The sequence below is a fragment of the Loxodonta africana genome, chromosome 18 (assembly GCF_030014295.1).
Source record: "Loxodonta africana isolate mLoxAfr1 chromosome 18, mLoxAfr1.hap2, whole genome shotgun sequence".
Lineage (NCBI taxonomy): Eukaryota > Metazoa > Chordata > Mammalia > Proboscidea > Elephantidae > Loxodonta > Loxodonta africana.
In genome coordinates this window covers 60,393,367-60,410,892 of record NC_087359.1, presented here as the reverse complement: position 1 = coordinate 60,410,892, position 17,526 = coordinate 60,393,367, and the positions used below count along the sequence as shown (strand labels likewise).

The 17,526-nt window shown below is 52.4% G+C and overlaps 1 protein-coding gene across 5 annotated transcripts in view; it reads left to right on the top strand.

The window, feature by feature from the left end:
- Positions 1–17,526, top strand: part of MYO18A (myosin XVIIIA) — a 102,515-nt gene that overhangs the window by 33,174 nt on the left and 51,815 nt on the right. For 4 of the 5 annotated variants that reach the window (XM_064271489.1, XM_064271488.1, XM_064271486.1 and 1 more), the window contains exons 3-5: positions 11,885–11,944; positions 14,399–15,109; positions 17,067–17,144. The exons of the other annotated variant lie outside the window; for it this stretch is intronic. In XM_064271489.1, coding sequence (XP_064127559.1) covers positions 11,885–11,944; positions 14,399–15,109; positions 17,067–17,144 — 849 coding nt within the window. The remainder of the gene's footprint in view (positions 1–11,884; positions 11,945–14,398; positions 15,110–17,066; positions 17,145–17,526) is intronic. 5 annotated transcript variants of the gene reach the window in all.

The window sequence follows — 17,526 nt, the reverse complement described above, 5'->3', positions numbered from 1 at the left end:
AAGAGTAATATATATGTCATAAGGTTGCTACGTAATATATACATCAGAGCCAACTCAAGGGCACCTGACAACGATAACAGCTGTAGAATTGTCAAAGCTTAGGAAAAATGTTAACTATCGTAAACATTTTCCCATGTAACCCTCCGGTGGAAGGACAGATTTTTGAGGATTCCTGAGCTTTAAGGGTGCAGTCAGGATAGAGGGTTCATTTGGTGGGAAGATCCCAGAGGAGGCAGCTAGGATGGGGACTAGAGGCAGGTGGACACGGAAACGTCCTCAGAGATGGGAGCATAGGAGGAGAGTGAAGCATAGAGATGTTACCATTGAGGATGAAAACTGATGAGGGAGCCTGCATCTGAGGACCTTCATTTCCTCAGTAGGAGCCGAGGCAGAATCATCAGGGAAGTCAGGACTAAGGTGTCCAGTCTGGAGTGACCACAGTATGGACGACGTGCCCTTCAGCACAAGGGAGGAGTAGAAATGGATAGGGTCAAAGAAGGGAACCTCTGAGTTTGAGATCTCTGAAATGAGTTCAGAATGTCTTACTTAAGAAAGTAGACAGTATATAGATGTTTGTTATTTTTATGATTGTAAATAGTCATAGAATTTAGAAAACTACTTAAAAAATATTGGTCCCTAAAAGGGAGTAGGCTTCAGTTACTGGGAAATTTTACTTACGATGACATCCTTTTTGCCTCATGATCATAGAAAGATAATAATTGTCCAAGCTTATAAAAAACTTATGTGCCAGACACTGCTCTTAGAACTTTGCATGTACTAACTCATTTAACCCTTACAGTCAACCCTATGTGGTAGATACTATTATTTCCTCCATTTTACCAGTATCAGTTGCCATGAAGTCGATTCTGACTCATGGCAACCCCATGTGTGTCAGAGGAGAGCTGTGCTCCACAGGGTTTTCAATGGCTGAATTTTTGGAAGTAGCTTTCCAGGCCTTTCTTATGAGGCGCCTCTGGGTGGACTCAAACCCCCAGCCTTTGGCTAGCAGCCTAGCATGTTAACCATTCGCATCACCCAAGGACTCCTCCTCCATTTTACAGATGAAGAAATTGAATCACAGAGAAATTAAGTTGTACAGTTTACCATGTGGAAGAGCCAAGATTGAACCAGGCAGCCTGGCTCTAGGAGTCTCATTCTGAGTAATTCCTTTAAAGCAGTGGTTAGCAAACTTTAGCATTAGAATCACCTGGAAGGCTTGTTGAAACACTGATGCTAGGCACCATATCCAGAGTTTCTGATTCTGTAGGTCTGGGGTGGGGTCTCAGAATTTGCATTTCTGACAAGCTCACAGGTGATGCCGATGCTGCTGATCAGGGGACCAAACTATGAGAACCAAAGCCCCTTGATGTATGTTCCATATTAATCTCATACATCTGCAGCCCTGGTGGCATAGCAGTGAAGAGCTTGGCTGCCAACCAAAAGGACTGCAGTTGAAATTCACCAGCAGCTCCTTGGAAGCCCAATGGGGGCAGTTCTACTCTGTTCTATAGGGTTGCTGAGTTGGAACCAACTCAACGGCACCTAACAACAACAACAACAATCTCATATTAATAACTCTATAAGAGTTAGTCCAGGCATAATCCTCATGTTACAGATGAGGGAAATTTAAGTCACCTGCCCATAGTCACATAGCTAAGTAATTCATTCACTTAACTCACTCATTCATTTAACAAATTGGCACCTCTGTGCTAGGCTTTATGCTGGCCTTGTAGTCTAGCAGTATCCCACCTCAGCTGCACATAAGAGTCACCTGAAGACCTGTGAAAAATCCCAGTGCCTGAGCCTCTCTCCAAGACCAATTAAATCAGAAACTGGAGGGAAGAGGGTGGGATCAAGGCATCAGTATTTTTTTTTTTTATAATTTTTATTGTGCTTTAAGTGAAAGTTTACAAATCAAGTTAGTCTCTCACACAAAAACCCATACACACTTTGCTACACACTCCCAATTACTGTCCCCCTAATGAGACAGCCCGCTCTCTCCCTCCACTCTTTATTTTCGTGTCCATTTTGCCAGCTTCTAACCCCCTCCACCCTCTCATCTCCCCTCCAGACAGGAGCTGCCCACATAGTCTCATGTGTCTACTTGATCCAAGAAGCTCACTCCTCACCAGTATCATTTTCTATCCTATGGTCCCTGTCTGAAGAGTTGGCTTTGGGAATGGTTCCTGTCTTGTGCTAACAGAAGGTCTGGGGACCATGACCTCCAGGGTCCTTCTAGTCTCAGTCAGACCATTAAGTCTAGTTTTTTTTAAGAGAATTTGAGATCCGCATCCCACTGCTCTCCTGCTCCCTCAGGGGTTCTCTGTTGTGTTCCCTGTCAGGGCAGTCATCGGTTATAGCTGGGCACTATCTAGTTCTTCTGGTCTCACGCTGATGTAGTCTCTGGTTTATGTGGCCCTTTATGTCTCTTGGGCTCATATTGACCTTGTGTCTTTGGTGTTCTTCATTCTCCTTTGATCCAGGTGGGTTGAGACCAATTGAGAGGCATCAGTTATTTTTAAAGTCCCCAGGTGACTTCAGGGTGCAGCCAAAGTTGGCACCAGTGTACTAGGAAGGCACTGCAGATGCAAAGACCTGTGACAAAGCACAAGCCCCAGAAAAGCCGGACGGTCTCCCAATGAAGAGACACCACTCCCTAGAATGCAGAGGCATAAGTGCCTAGCCCTAATAGCCTGTGCGTCTGTGCATATACAGAGTATGGGCTAGGTTGGAGGCAGAGTTGCGGTCTTCTTGGCAGTGCCTACCAACCTTTCCACAGAGAAAGTAATACTATTTATAGGACTCTCTGGGCTCTTAGGACTGGCCAGAGATGCCATCCTCGTTGGGTACTGGTTGGGAGGCAACTCTGCTCCAGGACTTCCTAGCATCACCTCCATGCCATCCCACATTTTTTTTTTCCTGGAGAGGAAGGGAGATTTTCTCTGCAGAGCTGACAGCTTCTGAAGCCTGCAGGTCCTCTTTGGGCCCCTTCCCACCCTGCTCCCAGTTCCCATTCCAGCCTCTCAGTGGTCCCTGGCCCTGGTCTGGGTATCCTTTGGGGCATCCTGTGGTGCTAACTGGAGAGCCAGGCCAGGATTTCTCTTCACAGGGAGCACTGGCTTTTCACCGGCAGCCATTGCTCCAGACACCCACAATTTCCTCTGTCTGCAGGGCCAAGACCCACCCATCACACCTCAGCTGCCCCACCCTCCCGTGTGCCGCAGTCACTGGCTGTGTGTGGGGGAGAGGGATATGTACAGAGAGAACACTGTTGATTCCTAGCACGTCTCTGCAGTATATTACAGTGAGGCAGTAACTGTGGTCCTCAGACGGATCTTGTGGGTCCCTCCCTGCTCCTGCCAGACTTCACAGGACTGCCGTGCGGCTGCTGTTTGGGAACTGTGTGCTGTGGGCCCTGTGTATCATATTAGATGTGACATCAGTGGTTGTCTCGGCCTCTGCTGCAGTAATTAAGTGGCTGGGTTGATTTGCGTGTTCTCAAGAACACTGTGCTGTGACTCGGTGATTATGTGTGCTAGTGTGTGTGTGTTTACGTGAATGCTCGTGTGCTTGTCTCCATCCTGGCCTGTGGGGCCGGGGGGCTGCAGGTCTCAAATTCCTCTGCTATTTTTAGGGGCCATATCAGCTCAGCTGTCAGGAGCCAGGGTGTATGTCAGTAGGAAAGTCCTACCCTCCCTGTCCCTTACCCCTAATTCCAACACTGCCTGCCCCCCACCCCCACGCCCTTACTTGAAGAGCCTCCTTCTCTTCCACACCCACGCTGTATCACCCACCCTCTCCCTGTCGGCTACGTGGTACCCGCAGTCTTCCCGGCCACCACTCGCTCTCCATGGCTGGCTCTGGCCAGGGTTGGGCAACAGCCGCTCTGGACGGGAGGGGCGGGGGAGAGGGAGGGGTGCAGGGGCGGGGCTGCAGCCAGTGCTATTTTGAGCAGCTAACGGAGCAGCATCGGAGAGGAGACTCCTTGCTCTGGGTTGCTCCAGGCCAGGCCATGCGGGTGAGTGTCCCTCTGATCACCCACCCCGGAAATGTCCCTGGTTCCTCCCGCTGCTGTTTCCTGATACAGGGAAGGAGGGGCCTTTTTGTTATTTCCCCAGATGCAGCTGAAGTAGATGGGGAGGTTGAGGTGGGGCTGTCTTGGGGCTCCTCTCAGAGCCTCCTGGTGGGAAGGGAATTACCTAGCCCCAGCAGCCTCGAAACCCTTCAGAAGTGATGGGCAGGGCAACCTGGGCCTGACTCATGACTTTGGGAGCTTTGGAAGGGGCACTGTCTTCTAAGCCTCAGTGCCCTGGGACCGCATCAGCCACCCCCACAGGCTGTGACAGTCCTTCCCCGTAAACCCTTAGTGCCTTCGGGGCCTTCCTTGAATGCTGTTTCCTTCCAAAGCCCCAGAACCCCAGAACCTCCCAGGCCTTTGGGAGTCTTATGCCCTGCTTCCGGTTGCCAGAGTAGCCCTTCACCCGTCTTCCTCCTGGCTAGACAGGAGAGAGGGGCTTGAGAGGGGATGGTCCTTGGAGTTGTCAGGGATCCCTGCTTTTTGCTGTCCCTGAGTGGACTTGGCTCAGCCTCTTCCATATCTGTGCATAGGACACTTGGAAGGGGCCCAGATGGCATCTCAGGGATGACTGACTCTTCGTAGGTCTCTTTTTTAGCACAGATTTATGCCGGAGGAGTAAGTTTCTTAAAAAAGCAAGCGAGGAGAGACATAGCTGCCTCCTTAGCTCCCAGTCTTTTCCGTCCCCCCACTCCACCCCCCCAGCTACCAAGGGTAGGGTTTTCAGTTGTGTCAGCAGTTGGCAGAGTGTGGGCTGGCCTTGTGCGGAGGTGTATCAGGAGCCTGAGATATGTCTGTGAGCATTTGTACCTCTGTGCCTGGGGACAGCCCCGCCCCAGCTACAGAACTGGCTCTAGTGGTGAGGGGCATGTGGACAGCATGGCAGTGGGGCCAGAGAGAGCCCTTACCCCAAGAGGTTGGTGCTTCCTAACCTGGCTTACTCCTCACCCACCCCACTCCATGCACCCAGGCTACCAGCAGCAGGTTGTCAGTTTGGGGCCCTGAAAGATGGTGGCCAGGCAGATGGCGAAGTGCCCTGCTGAGGGGCAGCGAGTGTCCCCTGGGGAGGGAGGCCTCCAGCAGAACCAGCCATTGGAGGAGGAAACCCAGGCCCTTCTGCAACTGCAGTGGCGGCAGGAAGCCATTCCATGCACCTGCTTCCTCCAGGCTGGCCGGCAGTGACGGTGGGTGATCGTCTGCTTTCTGTTCCGCCCTAGGCGGGGGAGGGCTCTCTGGAGGCCAGACCAAGGGGCCAGGGTGTCCCTGCCAAGCCTTTCACCCCCTCCTCCTCTGGCTGGCAGCGTGGCCTTCAGGCCACTTCCTGCAGAGCTCCTGTTCCTCTCAAGCACTCGGTGCAAAGCTTATTCAGGTCACGGGTGGAGGGGCAGGTCATCTGTAGAAGCCCCTGCCTTCTACCCAACCTGTTGTCTGACAACAGCACAGGCGACGATGGGGGCAGGGCCTGCTTCCATTCCTTCGTCTGAGCCCCCGAGGTCCTTCGCAGAGGGCAGACCTGGCTGTGAGTCCCAGATCTGCCACTGGCTGCTTTGAGACCTTGGGGAAGTTGCTTGACCCTCTGAACCTCCTTTTGCTCATTTGTAAAGTAGGAATTATAATAGTATCTGCATCTACTTCAGAGAGTTGTTGTAAGGATTAAATGAGACGTGTGTAAAGAGTTTAGCACAGTGCCTGACACATAGTAAATGCTAGTAAAGATGGGCTGTTATTACTATTGATCCCTGGTGGCACAAGCTGTTTGCAATCAGCTACTCACCTAAAGGTCGGCGATTCAAACCCACCCAGCGGCGCCACAGAAGAAAAGCTTGGCAGTCAGCTTCCATCAAGATTATAGCCAAGGAAATCCTATGGAGCAGCTCTATTCTGTAACATATGGGGTCACCATGAGTCAGAATCGACTTGATGGCAACAGCTTGGTTTGGTTTTTGGGTTATTATTGTTATTCCTTTCATCTCCCTTACCACCACTCCCCCTCCCCCGCCCAACTTTAGATACATTAGTGATAGGTTGGGACTGGCAAGGGGAAGGTCATCTGGGAATTTAAGAGCCTGAGAATGGGAAAGGAGAGAGAGACGAGGAGGATGCTAGGCCTCTTTTTTTTTTTCCCTCACAATGAGAACTCAAAGTATGCGTGTGTTGGCCGAGCAGGGGGTGCTGGGAAGTTATCTTGGCCACAGGTGACATGGGCTCGTCTTCCCCTTGGCATTCTCTCTCAGGGTTGCCTGCCTCTCTTGGGTCCACAGTGTGTGCTGGTGTCTGGTACGAACACTTGGGCCTCAACGCACTTGTCCAGGCTGGGTATTCCATGTCTGAGGGGCTGCCTGGTGGGTGGAATTATTCTCCTGGGGCATTCGTGCCCCCATTTCCTCTTGTAAGGGGCACAGAAGATGGTAGGTTAAAGGAGGATGCTGGTACTGAGGAGGATTAAAGCCAGCCTGGCCAAGGCTGCATGAGCTTTGGGAGCCTTCTGGGGCTGAGAGTAGGTGGTCCCTCAGCACATTCTTTGGGTTTCTTCTCTTTGGAACAAGTGCTTTTAGCTACTCTCGCCTTGCTTTTTCTTTTTTATTGAATTTATTGTATTTTTATTTAGCCATCTTTACAATAAAAATAAACAGTAAGTAACAAGTAGAAAACAAAATAATATCAAGTGTGTCTATTGTGTGTAGTTCACATTCTTTATAAGATTATTATCATGACTGTTGGCATACAATTTTGGTTTTAGTTTGTTTTTGGTTGATGTTACTTCATATGGAGTTTTCCACACGGTTACATCATCCACATATTTGTCAGCTTAAATGGTAGTGTGATAATGCCTTGTATCAAAGTATCAGAGTTTACCTAATCATTCCCTAACTTTAGGCATTTGGGCTGTTTCCAGTTTGCAGCTGTTATATAGAGCGTCTGTAACAATCTTTATATAGTTTTGTGTGTACATGTGTGTGTGTTTGTTGTTGTTCTTTCCTGGACTCAGCTCATTGGGCTACATTCCTGAAGATGGAATGACAAGGTCAGGGTACGATGCATTTTACGGCTGTTATTACGTTTAGCTCCACAAAGAGCTACCAAGCAATTTCAAAGTGTACCTGCCCTCCCTCCACTCCCAGGCATTGAACTTACTGTTTATAGTTGGTAATTTTGGAGATTATACCTCCCTTATTTTTACCACTTCCCTGGGAATCAGGATGAGCAAGAGTTATTCTCCATGGTTTACAGTTGGAGGAAGAGACCAGGTGGGGATAAGCGGTTTGTACAAAGAACCCCAGTTCTAACACTGTCATTTGACAAACATTTATTAAGTGCCAGCAGTTTGATGGGTAAGATAGAGTCCTGCCCATGAGGAAACCACAGTCCAGTGAATGATATGAACAGCTCACTAAGATCCATCAGGGCTGGAGTCCCAGCTCTGCCACTTACTAGCTGTGGAGCCCCTGGCACGTTGTTTGTCCTCTATTTCTTTATCTAGAAAGTGGGTTGTTGTGAGGATTAAACGAGGAGATTAACATGAAGCCCCTGCCACAGTGCCTGGGTCATAGTAGGTTTTCAGTGAGTGTTGATTTCTCTTCCCTTCTCTAAAGAGAAGTCAGAAGTGCCACAGAGAGAGGAGGTGGCTGGAGCCTCAGAGAGTGGTAGTTAAGGGCTCTTTGCAAGTCTAGAAATGTCCCACCACCCTGCGGGCAGAACACTAGTAAAACCTTCACTATCAGTCCACATTTTGGCTTAACCTGGATTTCCTGAACCATGCAGGCTATTAACCAGATTTGGCTACTAAGAACAACACAGCCCCTCTGATGCCTGCCTCCCTGCCTGACATTCCAGAGAAGGACTTGTAGATAGGTGGGCCTCTAAGGAAGCATGTGCTAGGTAAGAGCAGAGGCTTTAGAGTAAGGCAGACCTGAGTTCAAATCCCAGTTCTACCACTTAGGGGCTTTGTAACTTAATCTCTTTGAGTCTTTTTCCTCGTCTATAAAATGAGAATCGTAATTCCCATTTCATGACGTTGTTGTAAGATTTATATTAGAAAATATATGTTAAATACCTAGTTACAGGGCCCATTTTATTGTAGGTGTTCGGTGTTCAGTGTTCACTAATTAAACGTTATTGTTGGGCAATGACTGGAATCTCTAGAGAGGGAACAGATCAGCCATGAGAGGACATAGCTCCCAAACCCCTCACTCCACAGACGCTAGAGGTGACTATAGCAGAGACATTGCCACCAGCTCTGGGGCCCGAGTGCCTTACCAGTTCTGTATTGGGTAAAGTTAAGTCGTTCTTGATCCTAAGCAAATCCTCATTGAAAATCCAAGGGTAAAGAAGAGAAAAAAGATTATCCAGGCAATTCTGCACAAAGGCCACAAAGAGAATTTTCTCTGGGGAGAACCCCAGGCTTGTGCTCAGAATGATGTGTGTGCTGCTTGTGTGGAACAGCTGGTGAAGGAACAGGCCCAGGTGTACACGGCCAGGTGGGCCCACTGCCTGGGGCAGACGGGGCCTCCCTGGGCGGGTAGAAAAACTTGAGGTGGAGATCAAAGAACAAATGAGTGAATAAACAAACAAACTTCAAGTGTCTGGCATATTAGCTGATTCACGAAACAAAAATAAGTCAACAAAACAAACAAAGATCCACTAATTGAGTATATAAAAAAATCAAAATTTTAACTGTCAGTTCATTAAAAGCAGGGATAAGAATGAACCAGTTCTTAAATGCCATCCAATGGAACTGAATCTTTGGGCGAGGCCGGGTCCTGGGCGGAGGCAGGTTCTGGCTGCTGATTTTTGGGAGGACCGGTGTCTGGCTCTGGCTTCTAACCCAAAGATGGGGCAGCTTTACAGTTCTCCAAACCTCTGGCCCTGGTAGGTAATTGTTTGTTCCATGTGGAAGGCAAAGTTGCTAGGGTCCTGGACAGCTTTCGTAATCCCCTTCCTAGGACACAGGCCAGCAGCTTTGGTGTACCTCCCTCCCCCAACTCAAGATTTCTGGGCCATTAGACCTGGAAAGGACCTCAGCCATTATCTAGACTAGTCCAGTCCCTAATTCTACAGAGAGGCCCAGAGAGGTGAAGTGGTTTATTCAAGAACGCACAGCTTCTAAGGGTAGGAAGGTCTATGTTCTGTACCCTACCTATCTTGCCTTCAGTTTTCTTTGATATTTTATTCCCTTTACCTTTTCTGACTTTGTGAATTTTGTAATCCTCCCTCCCCTACTCTATCCCTCCTTTCCCCCTGTGCCCACAGTGTTTGTCCGGCAGGTCCTGGCCTTTAGGAAGACTCCGAGCCCCTGAGAGACCCTGCCCCCTGTTTCTTCTCTGACCCGGGGTACAGGCCATCTTCGGCACCATGGCCTTTTCATCAAGGTTTGCCTTCTGGGAGCAAAAGGAAAGTTGGATTTCAAAATCTTTGTGCTTTCCCCACATGCTTGGCATGGTGTGTCTGCAGGCAGGAGACTGGCTTATGGAGAGGCAGCTTCGGAAGCTAGAGATGGACTGGGCATGTGTGTGGATTTGGGGGTGGGGGGAATGACAAGGACAGGGGAGCTCACTCTTCTGTCTTGATGGGCTCCTGCCCTGAGTCACGCTCCTCCCCTCAGCTCCATCTCTGGTAAGCTGAGCCGCCCTTTGTCCTGCTGGTGCCCCTCCAAGTTAACCCCTCCACACCCTTCCCACAGTCCTGCTGCTCTGATTCACCCTTGGGCTGGTGGCTGCTGACGAGGGGCTGCTGGGAATGGATTTGGCTCTGAGGCCTCTGGAACTGGGTCTCCCAGAGGCAGGGGGCAGTGGTGGGTAGAAGGAGAAGGGGTCGGGATGGGGGAGTCAGGCCAGTTAGCAGCCTGAGTGCAGAGGGTGAATCCGGCTGCCAACCTGGGCGCGCCTCTGTGCGGGTGCACAGTCCCAGGCTGGACAATGACCTACAGCAGGCGGGGGAGGGGGGTGAGTCAGCCTGAGGCTAAATCTAGAGCTGAGCTCACAGCAGGGCCCAGCGTCCCAGACACTTCGGGGGGCAGCCAGTGTCTCCCCCAACACCTCATGCTTGGGCCAGACTCTCGAGGTCCCAAACTGGAGCCACTGGAGGGAGGACAGATTCGGAGCTGGTGAAGGGCGCGGAGGGGACTTGGAATCTTGTAGCCATTCCTGACCCCCAGCTAACAGCACTGCGTGCAGTAATGAGTGTGTGGGTGTGGTTTGAGAACACTTGCTTTCCCTCTAACCCACGAGCCAGGGAGCTAATGCACGGAGTGATACGTGGAGGGGTGGGGGTGGGGGGGTGTGGTGGGCATGGAGGGGCGGCAGGTACAGACCGAGGAGCTGCCACTTCTCTTTACTCCCTCTCCACCAGCTTCTCCCTTCCCCTTCTCTGTTCCAACCCCAGTTTCTAAAATAGTAGGGTCCACTCTGGTTAATAATTGCCCTTTTCCTTCTCTCCATGGCAGCCTGAACTAACTTTGAAGCTTGAGCCCGTTGAAAATAGCTCTGTAGACAAGAAGCAGCTTTAAATCTGCAGTGACTGCAGGCTGGTCAGTGCCCCAGGCACTGCTGATTAGAGCTCGGAATCAGCCAGGGATCCTGGCTGAAAACAGAGTCCCCACTCCACCACCACCACCACCACCCTCCCTGCCCGCCCCCAAGTGGAAAAACATCATTAAAATGATCCTGGATGAGTTTCTAAGAACCTTTTCCTTTTGGACTCAAGGACTCCTTCCTGTTCTCCCACCCCCTTTGTGCCAGGAAAGAAAGGCCTGCTGAGGATGGGGTAGGGTTGGTAACAGGCCTAGCTTTTTCCTAGGTGACTAGAGAAAGCAGAGAAATTAAATCCGCTCGGGCTGCCTGAGCTTTTTGAGGGAGAAATGCTGGTGAAGGGGTAGGAGAAAGCGCTCCCAAACTTGAGGCCTAGCCCCCCGGGTCTGTTCTGAGCCAGTCTCTGAACTGAAAGAACCTTCAGAGCTTCCCCAGCTCTCTCCTTTTTCCAGATAAAGTGTGGTTCTGCTGTTTCCCCCTGACTTCCTCCTCCTCTCTCGCTCAGGCCGGCTCCTGGGGCCTAGCGCCACAGCAGCCAGAGCTACAGGCGTCTTTCCTTCCTCCACACCCCACCCCTAACCTTGAGGTTTCCTCCCTCAGTTGCATGTTCGGCAGTTTTGCGGGTATGAGGTTGGGAAAATATCTGGTCTCCTGAATCCCTCCCTCTGCCCCACTTCCTGTTTCCAGCCAGAGCCCAGCTGGGAAGGCACTGAGGCTCTGTGTTAGAAGACAACCAATTGTACAGGACCAAGCAGCAGGCCAGAGCCAGCCTGATGGGGCTACCCATTCTCCTTGCACCAAATTCTGTTGGCTCAGCAGGCACCCACCCTGGGGGGTTATTTCCCTCTCCTCAGTCACCAGGCCAGGGACTTTTGTGCAGATCATTTCTTGTCTGAGTTGGGATGACTCTTGTAGTTTTGCATGAGTTGAAGTAATGGGATCTTATTATCTGCCACATCACCAAGGCCATAATGTTGCTCTTGTGGTTGGAGCTCGTTAGACAGCCCAAGTGGGCAAAGAGCCTTGGCTGGTTATTGAGGGCAAGGAGGGGCACGTGGCCTTCTCATCCACAGAGGCTGTTCACTTTTAAAGCTGTCACTGGACAGTTTTGATCCCAGGGTAGGATATCTCTTGCCTAGGTCCCCCAGCCTCAGTACTCCTGAAGACTTAGAAGCTCTGCCCCTTGGGGAGAGAAAGGCCATTTGCCTGTTCCCTTTCTGTGCTTCTGGTGCTGGGTCTCCCAGCCTTGATCTGCCAGTGACTTCTTTGTCTGCTCCCTCAGGTTAAAGAGGAAGACAAAACTCTGCCAAAGCCTGGCCCTCCTGGCAAGGAGGAAGGGGCTGTAAGTGCTTCTCCAATACCCCTCTGTATATGTGTGTGTGTGTATGTGTGGTGTGCGTGTGTGTGTGTATGTGTGTGGGTGGAGCTTGACCCCAGACTCACCAGCCCCCGACTAGCTTATAAGGGTTCCCCTTCCTGTGTGGCATGGCTGAAGGAAGTGCCAGTAAAGGGGCAGAAAGAACAGAATGTGTGATGCCGGCCTGGGAGGTGTGATGGGAAACCTGGGAGATGAGAAAGCCAAGGTACTTTGGGGGCCTTCCCCTGGGCCCATTAGCTCTGGTTTTCTGAACACTTCGGGACTAGGAGAGGCTGGGTGGGCAAACTCTTAGGTCTGGGAGCGCTAAAGGAGAGCTCAGCTGTTGAGACTCTTCAGCCTGCTCTGTATGGCACAGGACAAGGACACAGAGGGATTTCACTGCAGCTGTCGCTGTCTCTTCTCAAGACCCCGTCAGCTGCTTGATGCGGGTGGCCTGGAGGGAGGCTCCAGCTGCCTGCTGCCCCTACCCCCAAGTCTTTCTGCCTCAGGATAGAGACCCCGAATAGAGCTGGATTCCTTTAAGACAGGAGAAGAGAGACCATTCCTAAACAGCCGGGTCTGGAGCTATGTAATTAGGAGAGGGCTGCTGTTGGCACAAGGGTGGGGGTATCCAGGGTCGGGGGCAGAGCTGGATCACAAAACAGATCAATACTTCATTACCCCAGATGGTGCCTGCCCGGGCTCCCCCACTTCCTTGGGTGGAGATTTGATTAGCCAGGCATGGTGGCTTCCACCTGATCCATAAACAATCCCGCAAGGCCAGCCTGTGGCTACCAAGGGATGTGTTTGAGATACATGAGGAAGAAGTCTCAGATTATTCCAGATTTTTTGGTGAAAACTACATGTAAAATGTTTAGAGGAGCATCCTGTATAAGTGTGGGCATTTACTACCATCATTGTCGTCCTCGTCATGATCATCTTCAGTTAGGGAGGAAAGGATGGAGTGGGATAGGGGCCAAGCCAGAAGAAGGAGGGAAAGAGAGAAGGACCCAGCAACTAGGGCTACCGGCCAGCTCCGCAGTGCCCTGGCATGCTTTTGAGCACTCTTGGGCCAAGAGGTTGAGGAAGAGGCAGTTTCAAGCCCTCCCCTCCCGAACTCCTGCAGCTGCAGCACCCTGCTGCTGAGGCCTGAACTGAGGCCTCCTGGTTCTGCTCTGTCCAGGAGGTGGGGCAGCCTCCTGGACAGAGCAGAGCAGGTGGAAGCCAGGGCAGCAGCTCCCAGGTCTGCCCACTCTCTGAACATCTTCCTGCATCTAAGCAGGAATGGACAGCTTGTCCCCCCACAGTCTAGTGCCCGGGTATACTCTAGAACCAACGTCATTGTTTTGGGGGAATGAGGACTCAAGCTCAGCTCAGTTAGGGGCAGAGCACTGCCTGACCAGTAAGGACCCCCAGATTGACCTTACCCCCCCAGGCACAGAAAATTCTGCCCCGTCATTAGTCAGCTGGGCCTTCCCAGTGGCAGCCCTTTGAGATCTCAGACAATTCCCACTGGTGTAGGAAGGGTGAGCGCACCAGGCTGAGGGTGCCAGGGTATTCCAGTCAGCTCCTGGGTGCTCCAAGGCTGAGAGGCTGGCTGAGCCAGGGTCCCTGCCCTAGGACAGAGAGGAGCCAGGCCACTTGGGGGCTTAACCCTTCACGGGCTCATGTGCCTCCTCTCCCTCTCTCCATTCCACACGCACACATAGTGAGAGCTAGGGGACCTCCAAACCCTTAAGAGGTTTGCAGCAGGAAAACTGCAGAGACAGGTAGAAAGCAGGCTGGGGTGGAAGCTTCCTGGGCCAGCACTGGGACCCCTGAGAGAGTAGGTGAAGGCAGACAGTGGCTGCAGACCAGAGGAGCTGAGAGGGAGGAAGCTTGGTGTGTCCTGGGACCAGGAAGAGCTCTCTGACCCTTGTTTTCTTTGGGATCTGCAGGCACAGGGTGACGAAAGGACCAGGGACCACAAAGGCAGGAAGCCCTGGAGTTAGGCCTAGGGTTGGTGGTAGGGATTGGTTGTTTAACCTCTCCTTGCTCCATCTCTGCATGTTTGGGCTGTGAGGGGATGGGTTTGCTTGGCTCGGGGCTTCGTTGCGGCTCTGACAGAAAGCCAGGATCTCTGGGGCACCTCAGGGGCCTCTGGCCACTCTATGTTGGCATCTCACAGCATCATTCTAAGCCTGGGGATACATAGCAGGTGACAGTAGTACCTACTTGTGCTTTGTGGGAAGGAGAGGCCACACTCTTAGATATAATTGTCTGATTTGGTAGATGGAGACAGGTTTCCTGGGGTACACTCTTGTAGCTATGTGCTGTTTGGCACAGATGAGTGGAGGGTCCGTGCTAGGGCTACGCGAGGTCACACCTTCTCCCTCTGCATGGGGTGGGCAGGGACGCAGGAACTCATGCTAATGTTTCCCTGTATTCATGTAACTGTAGCTAGAGGGCAGCTCAAAGGACGGCAGTGGCCCATCTAGGAGCCCGCAACCTCCCACCAGCCTGGTGCCCTCAGAGACTTCCCAGAGAGCCAAGAGCCCTACACCTGCACTCACCATGAATGGCCCAGGGGCTACCTCAGCAGAAGCCCCGAGCGAGGAGACCCAGGGCCTATCCCGGAAGCGGGTGGCAAATGCAGTGAGGAAGGTGGTGAGCAAGGTGCTGCCTGGTGAGGAGCCTGGGAGTGCCAAGGAGCCTCTGGGCAGAGGGGTCAAGTCCCCTGAACACCCGGCTCGAGGCAAGAGGGGAGAAAAGGCAGCCCTGAGCCCCAAGCCCCCACCGCCGCCTCCTCCTCCCCCTGCACCGCCTAAGCCTGAAGCAAAGAAGGAGGCAGCCAAGGATGAGCTCTCTGTGGGCCTGCGGAGCCTGATGTCTCGGGCCAAAGGCAAGGACCACAAGCCCCGCAGCAAGCAGTCTCTTGGGAAGGGGGAGAAGCCCTCCGGCCAGGAGCCAGGCACTGAGGGGAAACCAGTCTCCCCAGGGAAAGTGGACTCCCCAGAGAAACCAGGATCCCCAGCCAAGCCTGAAACTCCAGAGAAGCAGTGTGCCCCAGCCCCACTGGGAGAGCTGGTGGCCCCAGGCTCCACTGGCCCGAAGTCGAACCTCACTGGAGAGCAGCAGTCCAAGTCGCCAGCCCCTGGCATGCAGCAGGAGGTACCTGAGTGTGTCACTAACCTCCTATGGCCCTCACCAACCTTGTCCCGGGGCGCAGGCACCATCACAGCCGGCTTCTCCAAGCCTCAATAAGCCTGCATGACCAGAGGCTGCTCCCACAGCCTGAGGGCTGGACAACAGGGGCTGCATGGCTTTCCTTAAGTCAGTGCCGGCACCCGCCGTGACCTGGGCTCTGCTCTGGCAGCTGGGAGGGAGAGTGTTAAGCAGCATGCTTCTGGCCCTCCACACTCTTGCCATGGCAGTTGGAGGCTGGGCACCGTGGAGGCTGGGCCCCAGCTGCATGGTACCTGCTTGGCTCAGGGTCTTAGCAAATGAGTGCCAAGATAGAAACACAGTGTTTTCTGAAGTCATGTGGCCTGGGTTCACATCCCCTGCCACTCCACCCCTGTGGCATCTCAGCAAGGGCCCATCTCTGAACCTGCGTCTGTCCGGTGGAGATAATCCAGGTCCATAGCCCTTCCTCTGAAGCCCCTGGGGCCAGAAGTATTTTGGGGTAGTAACTTTTGGATTTCAGAATGTCGTATGGTGTACATAATGAGCAGGAACCCGTAACCAAATACATGAATATTTTTATAGCAAAATCTATGTGTATTCATGCTGCGGGGTGATAGAGTATGAACAGTTGGGTTTTGCCACCAAAATAGTTTTTAAAAATCTCTTGTTTGAAGAGTGCTTTTTGAATTTTGGAATTGTGAGTAGGGAGTAATACCCGCTTTGGAGGCTGCTGCAGCCATCAGAAATGTCGGGGGTGGCGCTCTAAGCCCAGTCCGCGGCACCCAGGGTGCTCCGTAAACGGAAGTGTCGATAGCTATGCTAATAACAGTTGTTAGTGGCTACACCTTCGCCCTGACTGTCTTCCTCAGGCCTGGGCAGTACTGCATCCTCTCTGCCAGCAGGATGCTTGAGGAGCCCTGGGCTTGGGTGGCAGAAGGGCACAGTGAACCCCTTTGAGTCTGGGGGCTGCCCTTGTCTGCCCATAACATGCTCTTTCTGAGTGGGCAGGAGGCTGAGAGCAGAGGGGAAGGCCAAGGACTGTCAGTTCAGCCCCTTCCCCTTGGAAGGTGATGCCTCCTTCTCCAGTCCTTGGGTTGGGACTGTTTCTCTCTTCAAGCTTCCCTGTTTTGTGGAATCCCCCACCCAAGGCCTCATGGGGTATGTGGGGAGCTGTCACATTTCACCATTGCTTCTCTGTGCTGTTGGTATTCTCCTTCTGAATGGAAGGAGAGGGGCCAGGAGGATGCTGGGAGGTAAAGGCCTGTGCACCTGACTGCTACCTTCTAAGATCCCTGGGGTCCTAGAACCCACCTTGCTGCCTGTTCATCCTGGGCTTTGCAGCACTTAGAGAGGAGCCAGGCAGCAGTTCTTCCCCCACCTCTCCTGGGCCACTTTATGAATCAGGGATGTGACCATTCCTGGCACACAGGGGGGAGTTGGCAGGGGCATTTTGGCCCAACAGGACATGAGGTAAACCGTCGGTCCCTAAAGAGAACCTATATGTAGCCAGGGAGGGTCACGTGCCTGCTCCTGGGCTGGCTGCCCTCCCCCTCTGGCTCCTTACCCCTCTTTCTCTCACTAGGGTAGAGTTGCAGGGGCTGGGACATGTCCTGACCTGGAACCCAGCCACCTGTCACCTGAGTCTGGGGCAGGGACCAGAAAGGCAGGTGGGAGTACAGAGCCATCCTGGCTTTGGCCCAGGGGGTCAAGATGGTTAAGATGGTGGGAAGAAATAATTCCAGGTTATTTGAGGTTTGTGAGCTTCCAGACACCTGTTCTTTTTTTCTCATCTATTAGTTTAAAAATTCAAATTGGTGCTTGGCTTATCTCCTTGACCCTATTCCGCTTACCTATTGGGTCCCTGTGACTTCCTGGGTCAGGAGCTTGGCATGTTGTGCCCCCGCCACACCCCAGCCGGGACTAATAGTGGTTTAATCTTTAGGCAGAAGCTGCCCTCAAGGCCCAGCTGACCCCAGCAGAGGAGGCCCACCAGCGGCTTGAGAGGATCTTCGCAGCTTCTGTAATGCCACCTCTCTCGTGTGTGATTGCTCAGTCCCTGGTGCTCCTCTTTGAGGCTGGAGGCCAGACTGTGTGTGTCTGTGTGTAGGAGTGGCTGACTATGGAAGGATGGCTCGATGGGTGGCCTGTGGGCTCTCAAGTTAACTTCCCACTTGAAGCAATTAGAGAAGAGCTCTGCAGAGGGCCTTCTACCCTCAGAGGGCCTGTGAGGTCTTTCCTCCAGAGAGCCTACAGCTCTGTGCCCGTGGGTGGGGACCCCTCCTGGCTGGGGAGCCAGTCCCCTTCTCTGGCCCTGTTCTGCTGTGGAGTTCATATCTTGTTGCCAGGGCCTGGTGGGTAACAAAGCAAGGAACTGGCACACTCCCTAGGGCCTGGCCCATTTT